The sequence below is a fragment of the Passer montanus genome, unplaced genomic scaffold (assembly GCF_014805655.1).
Source record: "Passer montanus isolate IOZ18808 unplaced genomic scaffold, ASM1480565v1 scaffold186, whole genome shotgun sequence".
In the NCBI taxonomy this organism is placed as follows: domain Eukaryota; kingdom Metazoa; phylum Chordata; class Aves; order Passeriformes; family Passeridae; genus Passer; species Passer montanus.
The window spans coordinates 156,544-169,495 of record NW_024366048.1 but is presented as its reverse complement, the minus strand read 5'-3'; the positions used below and the strand labels follow the sequence as shown (position 1 = coordinate 169,495).

The 12,952-nt window shown below is 35.1% G+C and overlaps 1 protein-coding gene across 1 annotated transcript in view; it reads right to left on the bottom strand.

The window, feature by feature from the left end:
- The window catches only part of LOC120500661 (cilia- and flagella-associated protein 47-like), a gene marked incomplete at its 5' end in the record, with an annotated part of 182,121 nt that overhangs the window by 21,809 nt on the left and 147,360 nt on the right, over window positions 1–12,952 (bottom strand). Inside the window, one exon of the mRNA XM_039705832.1 lies at window positions 9,891–10,040. Within this exon, the coding sequence (XP_039561766.1) occupies window positions 9,891–10,040 (150 nt within the window). The remainder of the gene's footprint in view (window positions 1–9,890; window positions 10,041–12,952) is intronic.

The window sequence follows — 12,952 nt, the reverse complement described above, 5'->3', positions numbered from 1 at the left end:
AAGACAATGCTGAGAACTGCATGCTGCTTTTAATATCCAAACATTTGGGTTTGGTTTGACATACATACAGACATACATATATATACATAAAAATATATATTAAACTTTTCAGTCAGAAGCAATTAATTATATTTTTTTTTCTGTTCCAGACTGTTTTGCAACCTGTTCTATGCTTATATTAAGCAATTAGTTAAAATATTTTATACTTCTAACACTTAAGGAAAAAATGATGCATTTATGAATGCCAATATTTGGAAACTTGCTATTGGTCTTTCCAGCTCATTTTGATCTAGACAGCTGATCTAGTTTAGCTCTGCTTAAAAATGTAGAACAGTTATATTTTTCATCACAGCTGCCCTGAAGACTCCTATATTATCATGCTGTGGGAATTCTCTGTGGAATGTTAATATTGGATTCTAGCAATACTGTAACACACTGCCTAAACAAACTGGCAGAACCTAGAAGAAAAAGTTATTAAACAGCTAGGAAATTGTCCCATTTTTCAAATATTCAAAGTTCTCTTCACTCTTAGAATTCCTAGTTTCAATTAAAATGGCACAAGATATAAAACATGGAGAATGCTCTAACACTTTCTTTAAAGCAAAGTCAAATACAATATAACATCCTGCTCAAATAGGCCTTGACCCTTTACGCCAGGCTCTTTGCATGCTTTCATTCTGTTTTCATTTCAGTTCAGTTTTCTGAATCACCATTTTCAATACAGGTAAAATTCTTGTTTTATCTAATGCAAGATGTAAAATACACATGCAACTATAAAAGTATACCCCAATTAATCCACTCGTGTTCAGTAAATAGAGAGCAGCAGGGAGAGCTTTAGCCACATCTGACACAACATACAGATATTTATCAATCTGAACACTGGGAAGATATAAGTGTGCTATTTATATACAGCTAGTTAAATCTAGAGAACAGAAATTCTGATTATAAAAATTATTGCGTCTTCCTATTTTCTGAATAATATTTTGCCTTATATAGAAGAGAAAATATATCCTGAGATAATTCTTTAAAATCTTTTTTTTTTAATCACTAAACATTTCTTTTGAAAGGCAATTAATCTCAGTCTTCAGGTGTTTTCATTTGTGTAAATAAAGATGTCTAAAAAGGCAGTGTGCATTTAAGCAACACTTGTGTATACAGAGCTACTGAAGCACCTGTGTTTAAAAACCAACCAGGCTTTTCAGCTATACAGTACTATGACTTGGCTGTCATTTATTTGCAAATGTTAGTAAGGACACGGAATAAAAGTGTTGGGGTTTGTTTAAATAGCCTCTAAGAAGATGAAAGGATAGAGATGACTTTAAAAAAAAATATATTTTACTACTCATAAGACTTACAGCACAAAAACTCCAAGGATTTTACACTCTGGGCATACAAATTGGGGAAATGTGAATTTTTGTGACTGCTAGATTAACTGTAAAACTAATTAATAGATGCATGCATCTAAAATTAATGCATCTAAAATTTAAAGGACTATTCCAACAGATTCACAAAATAGTAATCTTAAAAATTTAAATAATATTTTAGTGGAAAATAACCTGTATTCAAGGTTCAAAAGAATTAATAACAAAGACATTTGTAGGAGGGCCTATTGCCTACAGAAGGCACGGAAAGGCCCAGTGGGTATTTCTGACCTCAGAGTTTCAAGGTATCAGGAGAGAAGCATTTGTACCTCCCTCCTCTTTCTGAAAAGTGAATGTTTGATTTCACTGAGGACCAGCTCATTATACTCTGCGTTTCCTGATGATAAAAATCTCTTGGCCACTGGCCTGGGAGGCTGCAGTGCCCTGTGGATACCCAGGGGAGATGTGGCTGCCTGAGCTCTCCACAAACAGCACTTAAACCTGTGGCACACTTGGTGACACAAACGTGGCAAAGGGGAGCACCTCCCTAAGGGACCCCCCTTCCTTTCACACTGTCTCCCATTTTCAGTGAGACAGATGGAAATTAAAACTGTGATGGAAACATGCTCAGGCTGTAAAAGTGCTTCTCCTCATTGCAGAGGCTTTTCCTTGGATGGATGAAGTAAAACAGAGATGCAAGTGAATTCACTTAACTGCTCTTATTTGTAGTCATTTCATAAAGGAGGGAAGCACAATCACCAAATATAAACATGTAATTAAAGCCCAGGCATTCATAAATTTGCAGCTTCATGCTTTGCATAAACCAGATTAATTATTTTCACTTGGTGCTGAATGTAACACACTGCACTCATACTGATTTTTTCCACTGGTTCTGATAATTTTCCAAATTCCTAAAGTGTGGAATTGTGGCCCTGACACCTAACAAAGATTTCTTCCCCTCTTGATCTAATAGTCACCAAACTGCTAACACAGAAACGACAAAACCAGACATTAACTACTCATTTCTACCAGGTATCAGGCATCCAATCTTCACCTTCCAGATATTTTGAAATATTTCCCTACATAGTGCCTTTCAGGTCTCATCTGGCACTTGGCCTTTTCCTGCTTCTCCACTGCCTTCCAAGAGTTTTCACACGGACACTGCTGGCACTCAGGAGGCAGTGGGGAATGAACATCAAATATGCAGTTCTGCCTTTCCAGCAAAAGTAGAAGCAGAGAGAAGATATTGCTGTATATCAGATTAAATAATTATAATACTATTTTCAAGTACATATTCAAATAAACAGCAAAAAAGTGAATTGTGAGAGTAATAAAGGGAAAAAGTAAAAAGAAGTTAGGTGGTCAAGAACATCCTAACTTAAGTAATATCCTAACTTAAGGAGACATCATGTGGGTAGGAAGACATGAGATCTCAACTATTATGTATCTGTTTCTCTCTGTAAAATGTCACAACTATGGGACAATAGCAGCAGAATAAGCAAATTGCATAAAACCACCCCCAAAGACCTGGCTGTAGTTAAATATGCCTTTTCAGATTTCTTCATACAGTTACAAAAGTGCTATATGTGGAGCATTAGAAATATAAGCAAGGATAACTTGCTAATATTTTTTTACTGTACTAAATCCCAGACACCAAATTAAACTCATAGAAATTAATGAATAAAAAATCTGATCTGCTTCTGTTCATAATAAAATTATTGATCCTCAGAGGAATTCAAGGAAACTCTCAATTCTCAACTATATATATATATATAGTTCTGCATATATATATTTGTATTTCTTCTCTGCAAGTTTTTCTCCTTCCATATCCAGCCAAAAACGTTCATCCATATCTTCACAGTTCTACAAAATTCCATGCTTATCCATATCTCTTACCCTGCATCCCACTGTCTATTTCCTTAGCACCAAATTGGAATACTTGTTTCCTAAATTTCTCTTACATTCAATTTTTCTGTTTCCTAATTTTTCTCATTCAAAACACTTCTTTGAAAGAGGTATCTACTTCTAAATCAGGTTTCTACTGTAAAGAAGAAGCTAAAAGCAAAAAGCATTGCCCCCACCCTTTTTTTCCCTTCTGAGAATGTATTTCTTCAAAACACTGCACAGTTTAGTGAATGAAATTGAAGCTTGTGAATCCATTTCATATATATCTGAAACACACGGTGTGGATCTAGTATTGTTCCTTGCAGCTTGTTTCCATATATTCTCTCTCCCTGAATCCCTTTTTCACAAATTATCTTTTTACTCTGCCTCCACACGTCCTTTTCAATGCTTTCTTTATTCTCATATTACTTGCATAACTGAGTTGAAACAAAAACCTCAGAAAAATCAAAAGGATTCTCTTCAGCCCAAAGGATCTCACATTATTTGCCTTTGATCTGGCATGCTACTCAGATTTGTATGCTTCCCTGTAAATTCATGCTATAATGGAAACAATTAAAATTTATTTCTTTATAACCATTATAATCCTTTTTCAACAAGTTCACTCTTTTATTTAGCCGTGTCTTCATTTAGCCAGAAACTTTGGCAGATAAAGATCACATCTGTACCTTGGCATAGAAACATCAAAGCAGCTTCTTCAGGAAGGTATCTCATGATTTAGTCTTAATTCACACAGACATTATTTTTTCCATGGCATCCAGAGTAATTTGCCTCAGTTTCAGTGTTGCCCACAGAAATCAGTAACAGCTCAAGCTGACTTTTAACCCGACCATTCCATTTAAACTGGCACATAACAGAGGCTAAATTGAAAACCCATGTCACCATTTTTTCAAGAGTTCTTGACAGTTTTACACTATACTATGGTCTATTAGAAGAGCATGCATTTTTTATCTTCTGGCTTTTTTAATATACAAAACTGAGCCACAGAGAGTGGAACACAGCACCTGATCACTAGGGTCACATTCATTTGCTTCCTTTTCCTTACCCAACAGATTGCATTCAGTTACACATAAGACAAAACATCTATCACACAGGGTAGTGTAAATTCCTCTACTATAAGACATTTCATCTCATGGGAGGTACCCACTTGTGTTATTTTTTGGATACAAATCAAGTTTCAGAATTAATAAAAGTTTAATGTAGTAAATTTCTGAGGTTTTACTCTTGTCTTCCTCAGCTGGCTTGAAGAAAGAGTGATGGTTCAAGGTTATCACTTCATTTAAAGTTCTGTGGTGATTCTATGTAACTTCTATTTACTTGTCTTATAGTTTTAATATCTTCCTGTATCTCCAAAGCTTCAGATCAGATTGTTCTTAAACTGTCAAAACAACAAGCCTGATGCAGTAATTTATAAAACATAAAGTTTTATGCATTCTACAAAACAATGGGGAAAGTTTGTTGAGGAATTTTTGTATCATGCTCTCTTGGAAATGTGTAGTGTGGGAGAGATGAAGGAGATCTAGAGATAATAACTTCATTTTCTGTAAGAACAACAAAACTTGAACAATGTAACTTCAGAGACAGAAGACAAGGAAAAGGAATTTTATCACAGAAATGACAATAGGATGTAATAACCTGGAAATGGAAGAGCATTTGGGATAGGCTTGTTGCATGCATGTAGTTTTTTACTACAGTGACTGTCTGATAAATTTTCTGAGGCAAATTTAGGTACATAAATCCTCTGCTTTTCTATGATAAAAAGCATTCAAACACAGCTGAGAGACATAGGGCCACTGTCCCAGACAAACTCAAGAAGTTTGCATCTTAAGGGGTCTGACCAGCAATGCTTTGTTGGTGTCCCATAAATAATGAGAAAATAATTCAGAAACAAGTGGAAATTAATGCAGACAGATCATTGTTTGGTATTATGATGTTCCAGAAGAACAGTTAAGGTCCTATAGAGCTGTGCTGGCCATGGCTCTGATTTACAGAAGCTTCCCCAAAATATCTTTACAAAACAAGAGTGTAGTGGTTCTGTTTCTATTGGAAGTAATACCTTCTTATCACCCAATAAAAGAGATTACAGGAAATTCTGTGAGCAAGAAAGTGGAGAAACAGCAATCACAAACATAGAACAATTAAAGTCATTAATACACTCCTCCAGCTAATTATATTGCCTAGGTTTTTCTTATCCACTAGCTCAAATAATTTTAAGGGATATCTATTTGTGTGTTCTTGTTTCAGACATTATTTGGTTAGTCAATCAGTTCTTTTGGACTTCTAATGTATCCTGGATCTACATCATATGGAAAAGTAGCACCTGGCAGAATTTCATTATTTCTGGTTTTGTATTATTTATTGTTTTTGCAAATTTATGAAGCTGAAAAAATAACTTCAGATTAGTTTATAATAAATCTGGTTCCCCTTAATTGTTGAACATTTAAAGTGAGCATGATTTTACATAAGTATCAGAAAGTAATTTTAATTAACATGATGATTCTCATTCCTAAGGCTTACAGCTTTTTACATTTTATAAAATGGCAAGGAAACAGAAATGAGTGACAACTGTAAACAGAAATAAAAGCAGTTCCCAACTGCCTGCTCACAATTCACGAGTTCTTTTTTTTGCCAGAATTAGTTTCTATTGTTCTAGTTATATTTAGAAATGGCAGTAGGAGGGTTTACTTATGAGATAAAAATTGTGCTGTATTTTTTCTCTTTTTTAATGGACCCAGTGATATTCTTGTATACCAACAAGAACTATTTGACCTTCTTCATTAAAATGCCTGGCATTATTTCAGCTCAATAAAGGAAATAAACAGTACTTCATGCTTCACTCATAAATAAAGAAACAAACCGGCAGATGTAAACAAAAATTACGTAGATGACAAAATAATCCATCTAAGACTTTCAGTTCTCTTCTGATGCTTTGTACTTTGACTTCTACTAGTTCTCTGTTTTCCATCAGGAGTTGTCACCCCCAACAACAAAGCAATAATCCATAACAAAGTGTCTCAATTGTTGGTTCACCCCCTTTGTCAACAGTTTCATTTTGCCATTGATCACTGCTTTCATCAACTCTTAATCCAAAACAAACACTTTGTTATCCTTTCTTTTATTTCTTGCATAGGAAGAAAATCTAATTCATATAGCTGTAATTTTCTCATCCTCAAAGATAATTTCAAAAGTAATGCCACACTAATTCTGACAATACAGAAATGGCTTAAGTAGGATATAGGGCCATCTTTGTCATTATTATTCTCTTCATACTGCTTTCAATATTAACCTGCTACACTTTATCAGCAATCACATTAACATCTCTGGATGAGTGATCAAGTCTACAAAGATACCTTGTCTCCAAAGATTTCTTTGTTCATACCCAATTTTATTGACCTTATATCTTAAAGGTGAGCCTCCTGATCCAGATCTATTACATTAAATGGAAATTTAGTGTAATCCATACCACTGCCTAACACAAAATTCTGCTTGGGATGGAAAACAGCTTTTTAATGTGTGTTTGGATATGTTTTTATTTTTTGCTGGTTTCAAAGAGCTGCTTTAATGAAATGAAAGAAAATAGAGCCTTTTGAATATTCTGATGAGTTTCAGGAATATTAGGTAGTTGCTATAAAGTTTCCATTAACAGTGAAACAAAGGGTAAAGATACACTTTGTATAATGATGCTAATGTACATTATAGATTAGCATATCTGGAAAATGTTATTTCACTCTCAGGTGCAGTTGAACTCTCCATCTGTTTAGTCTCAGTTTAGAATTACTCAAAAACTTGGTCATAACCTGTGCTACCTTACAGAACCTGGGCAGCACTGTTCCCCACAAGGCAACTGTCATGAAACCTTCCCAGAAATAAGAACTGAGAGCAAGGAGCTAAGACCAGCTGCTGGGCTGTGAGGAGAGCTATGAATTAATAAGGATGAGAGAAGTTAATGAGAAACACTCAGCCCTCATATCTGGTTTATGAGATAAACTGAAGGAATTGAAAGGGAAAGGTGACAAAGGACCACTACAAACACACAAAGTTGTGAATGTCAAATGTCAATCAAACATCCACAATTGATTCGTGAATGTTTAATTTTTTTTTTAAGACTGTGGAAAATTAAATGTTGTCGTATTCCCCACTGAATACTTAACCTAAAAATAGCAAATTTCACTTGATTGGATGAATCTCAGCTCTTACATTTCCTTTAGTGAAAAAGACATCTTTAGAGCCATATGTAAGAAAACAGATTAAAAATACATTTAGGGTGAAAATATGCATTAAATGCAACTGAAAATTATTTTTTAAAAGGGCCATACTGGATTTGGTATGTCTAAAATATTAAGCTTTCATTATTTGATCCCTGGAACTTTGCTAAATTCTGAATAAACTATGTCACTGAAGCTAGACAATATTTAGATTGCACTCTCTTTCTTAAGAAATTGTAGTAGCTTTCTGTGTCAAGTGCACTCCTCCATATTGGATGAAATTGAATTTTTTATGTAAAAGACGTGTTTGAAGATTTTTCACTTTGAAAGAACTTATACTTGTCCAAATAATTTAAATACTGAAGCACAGTATTAGCTGTTTAAATCTGATCTGCCAGTAATTATCACCATTTATCCTTGGGTGCAAAAACTGCTTACTACACATCACACAGGCACTCTGATGAATCACTCTTTCAGAAGAGAAAAAAAAAAGAAGAACGGTATGCCAGACTGTTATCTTACAGTTTTAGGCTTTTATTTATGTTATTGCTGGTAGATTGAAGAAAGCTCAGATAGTACCATTTAATTTGCTTCCTAACACGCCTCAAATTCATCTATCAATAATGGCATTAAAATGTCATTGAAAACAATGAAAAGCACAGTGTTAAAAATTATTTTACTACCTAGGGTGAAAAGCATTTCATTATTAAACTTCTCACTTAAAAAGATGCAATGTCCCAAATCAATGTCTTGTACCAAGTGCAGAAACCAGTGTTAATAAATTATTCTTATGAATAAAACAAGAACTAGACATCATGAATCTGCAAGACTTTCAAAATGCCGCCTCAGCTTGCTCACTGTGCGTTTTTCTTTTCAATTCACATGGCACCATTTTGGAGGGAAATAGCCCAGGTTTGTTTAAGGCAGCCAACTCATATGTGACCAGCCAATAATGAGCTAAATCTGTTACTCTGTGGTAAAAAAAAAATAAATTTAAAAGTGCCTTTTTATCTTGATGGACAAGTGTCCTCAAAAGGCTGAATAAATTTTTATAATAGCGTTTACAGTTCTCCAAAGAGGAAAGAATGTACACTGACAACTTCATATCTTTTCACTTTACTGGATTTACCAGTATCACTTTGTAATATAGGTGTGTAAGATGATAATATGCCCAGGAAATAAATTATATTTGACACTGCAATATGAGTAAAAATAAAACTTTAAAAAGTAATTATGAATATTAGCCAATCAGTACGCATATGCTCTGCAAGCTCTTTTTCAACAGTTCAACTTCAGATCTCCTCCTATTTTAAAAGCGTTCAAAAATAAAATCTGTTTAAAGATCTGGACAGTAATTGTTGATATGAGATTACTTTGATCAATGTGCACGTTTGCATGAAAACTGGTCTTCTATGAAGGAGTAATGCATCTTGATTTACCTTTTACAGTTATTCACTTTTTCTGTTATTTGGCAGGACATATTCTGTAACATAGTATTCCTGCACAGCCTGTGTTGGAACAGACTGTAAAGGGCAGAAATGGGACACAAAAGCAAGTGTGCCCGCCCTTCCAGCTGATTACCTGACAGAATATAATTATAGCAACATCTATAAACTCATCTTTTACCACTTTGAACAAAGTCAGAGTGCAGGTGAAATCCTCTCCCGCATCTATAGCTAAGTTAAACACACATTAGTCTGTCTCATGTTATGTGCCATAATTTTTAAATAACATTTTCCTTATAAAGGAGGATGACTGTGAACCTAAAATGGAATGTTAAGTTTCCAAGGTGCACAAGTTTCAAATTTTTTGTAGTGACTATGACTGATAACAGAAATATTGGTGATACAGCAGTAACAAGTATTCTTTCCTTACTACTTATTTGTTGTACACCTCTGTTTCAAGGAGAGGTATATTTTGAACAGCTGCTGTATCTGAATAAATTGATTTTCACTGTATTCTCAGCAGATTAACAGTAAGTGGAAGCTATCCTTTTACAAAGCTTTATCACTTCTTTCAAAAGGCACTCCTTCTTCAATCCATTCTGATACCAATATTGACCTGCTGATGGGAATGCATCTTATAAACCTGCAGATAAATGTCTCCTGGCAATGCTTACAGCGATGCATTTTTTTCTAACTGAAGACTTTGTGCAGGCTCTCTTTTAAAGAAGAGATTGTGTGTATGCAAGCCTCACATTCCAGGACAAATTTTAAAAAAGGGAAGGTTTAGGTTTATAGGTGCCTACAGCTGCCGACAAAAAATTAAACAAATACCCTATACTTGCAACTTGCAAAATTATAGAAATGTGGACTGGGACAATTTGCCTAAACCTCACTGATTGTCATGGTAGAGCTGTACATCTGGTGAAGTACTTATTTGAAATTTTTCTAAAATAGTATGACACAAAAACTATTCTCACCATCAGTAACTTCTGAGGTGGACGACTCATCCATGCCGACTGTGGCAGGGTTCCCTGCAGCAGGCAGAGCAAGGGGACCAGGTATGACACCAATCAGCAGCAGCTCTACTCTCTGCTCCAGCCTCTGTCTGGCTTGACAGCGTATCACAACTACAGAAAAGCAAAAATATCTTATTTGCAAAGCACAGGTATCTTGATCTTAACAAAGAAATGAAACATAGAAGCTAAATGTGCTTAGAGAAAGACAGAATTCCAGTAAGGAGCAAGACAACTAAAAGTTTTCCCAACCTCCACTTTCTATTTTTCTGTTTTGGTGAAGTAGTAGAATATATTGCTAAGGAAATAAAAATCTGTTAAGTTAGTTCCCAACAGCATTTGCAAAGGTCTCTTTTATCATTAATTATGAAATGTATCTTCATTTTAGTTCAACTGCTAATAGGAATTATGGCATAGTTTGAAATATGCCAGTAAGAAAGGAAGACTGAAAGAAAACCAAAAAAAAAAAGGTTTCATGACTAAATGAAAGAATATTAAGTTACTCTTTGCTTTCTGAGTTTGAGAATACTGTTGTTCAAACTTCAACTTTAACAGAAATATGCCAGAATAAAAAGCATTCTCGCATGAGTTTCTGTTTGAAGCATCATAGAACTTCTTTCAGTTCAGTGAGTGATTTTAATTTACTGCTTCCAAAATGTCTTTTTCATTACAAAGTTGTTAGGTTTTAGCTTTTACACTAGTTTTTACAAAGCTTATTCCAATAGATATTTTTCTGATTCTTTCATACTTATTGGCACAGAAAAAGGAGAAAATTACATAAAAGCACTGAAAAAATGTTTTCCCAAAGAAAAGACCTAGAAATTTATAGAGATCTGGGAATCAACAGAAAAAAGAACAGCTGACTATGTACTTTTTAGTTTCAAGTTCTATAAGTAATTTTCATCAGAGTCAGACCCAGTCTTTCTTCAAAAATTAATTCTGAAGTTAACATCAGGAATTAAGGATCAGTAATTTGGAACCATATTGTGGTGAATCATTATGCAGCATTTTGAAAAAGAATAAGGAAACCCCTTTTTTGATATCATGTTCATTTAGCTTCAACTTTTGGTTCTGGCACTTTATACACTACCATAACTCTGCAAAATGAATAATTACACAACAAGTTCAGGTAATTTCCTTTCTCCCTTGGTCTTTCCCTGTTTAACAGGGTGTAAGTAATTTATAGAGATCTCTTAGAATTTCCATGAGGGAGAGTTACTGAAATAGGTTAAACACACTTTTTTTTTTTTGTTTAAATGTATGACCTTATATTTAAAAATAGATTACATTCTCTGTATTCCACTAGTTTACAAAGTGTTTCAGATTACTGTGTGCACATTGTGTCATTTTCTATTCTACAGTTCATCTTACTGCCAAACTTGATTTTTTACTTTCTTTTTTCCTAAATGGCTAAGTAAAATGTATGAATAAAATTCAGAGGTATCTAGAATTTGACTGGACAAGTCCCTGAGCAAGCTGCTCTTGAGTAGGTGGTTGGATTAGAGGACCCCCAGTGGTCCCCTCCAATTAAAGTTGCTGCATGCTTCTTTGACTCTACACTCTACAAGAATTAAAAGAATATTCTGGATGACCCTCCATTTGTAATCACTTCTATAAGATAGCCAAGGTATCATCTACTTAACATGTACTACATGGGTTGTGACCACTGATCATTTTAATTGGTCTCATGAGATAGAAAGCCAAGTGAATTCTAGAAGTTTAAGTGTATTAAGATGCAAATAAGAATGACCCAAAGATGAACTCCTTAATATACCAGCAAAGCAGCTCAGGGTTTTGACACAGAAACTTGTAGCCTCCAGGCAATTCTAATAAATGTCTGCATTTAGAGAGATGACAATACTCTTGATCATTATAATTTTTTTTAAAGTAGAATCCTTGTTATCACTTGCTTTGGATTTTTACCTTACAATGTAAGTTTTCTAAATGCCCATTTATAACTGAAAACCATAGGCTTTCAGAATCAAGGTGGGAGTGGAAAATTCCATAAACACACTTACAAACACCTATTTCTGTTTTCTGGGACATTCTTCAAAGATCTAGTTTTTCCTTGAGAAAAAATATTAGCCCAACATAACATACCAATGGCCAAAGAACAATATGCATTCAAAATTAATACAATGCATTTTTATGTATTACAAACATTTATTGAACATAAACTAATGGATAACAGTTATAAATATGCTACAATTTAGTTTTACTGTTTTAATAAAGCATTTAGGACTTTGAAATGACTTAAGGGTTGATAGTATATGAGCTTCTGATCATATACAGAAGTGACATCACTTAAGCAATTCAGGAATGCTAAACATTTTCATTCATAACATATATAGAAAGTATTGGGTCCTGCACTTGGGGCACAACCCCAGACAATGCCCCAGGCTTGGGCAAGAATGTCTGGAAAGCTGCCCAGTGGAGAAGGAGTTGGGGATGTTGACGAAAAATAGTCTGAACATGAGTTTAAGTGTGCCCAGGTAGCCAAGAAGGCCAATGGAACCTGGCCTGGATCAGGAACAGTGTGGTCAGCAGGAGCAGGGCAGTGATTGTCCCCTGTACTGGGCACTGGTGAGGCCACACTTCGAGTGCTGTGTCCAGTTCTGGCCCCTCAGTTCAAGGGGGGACATTGAGGGGCTGGAGCAAGCCCAGAGGACAGTGAAGCTGGGAAAGAGTCTTGAGATTAAGAAGAGTGACTGAGGGAGTTGGGGGTGTCTAGCCTAGAGAAAAGAAGGTTCAGGAGAAACCACCTCCATATCTAGAACCACCTGGAAGGAGGGTGTAGCCAGCTGGGGATCAATCTCTTCTCCCAAGCAACAAGTGACAGGACAAGAGGAAATGGCCTCAAGTTGTGCCAAGGGAGGTTTAGACTGGATATTGGGGAAAAAAATTCTTCATGGAAAAGGTGGCCAGGTGATGGAACAAAGTGCCCAGAGAACTGGGGGAATCATCACACCTCAAAACATTCAGAAACCACAGAGATGTGGTACTTAGGCACATGGTTTGGTGGTTAC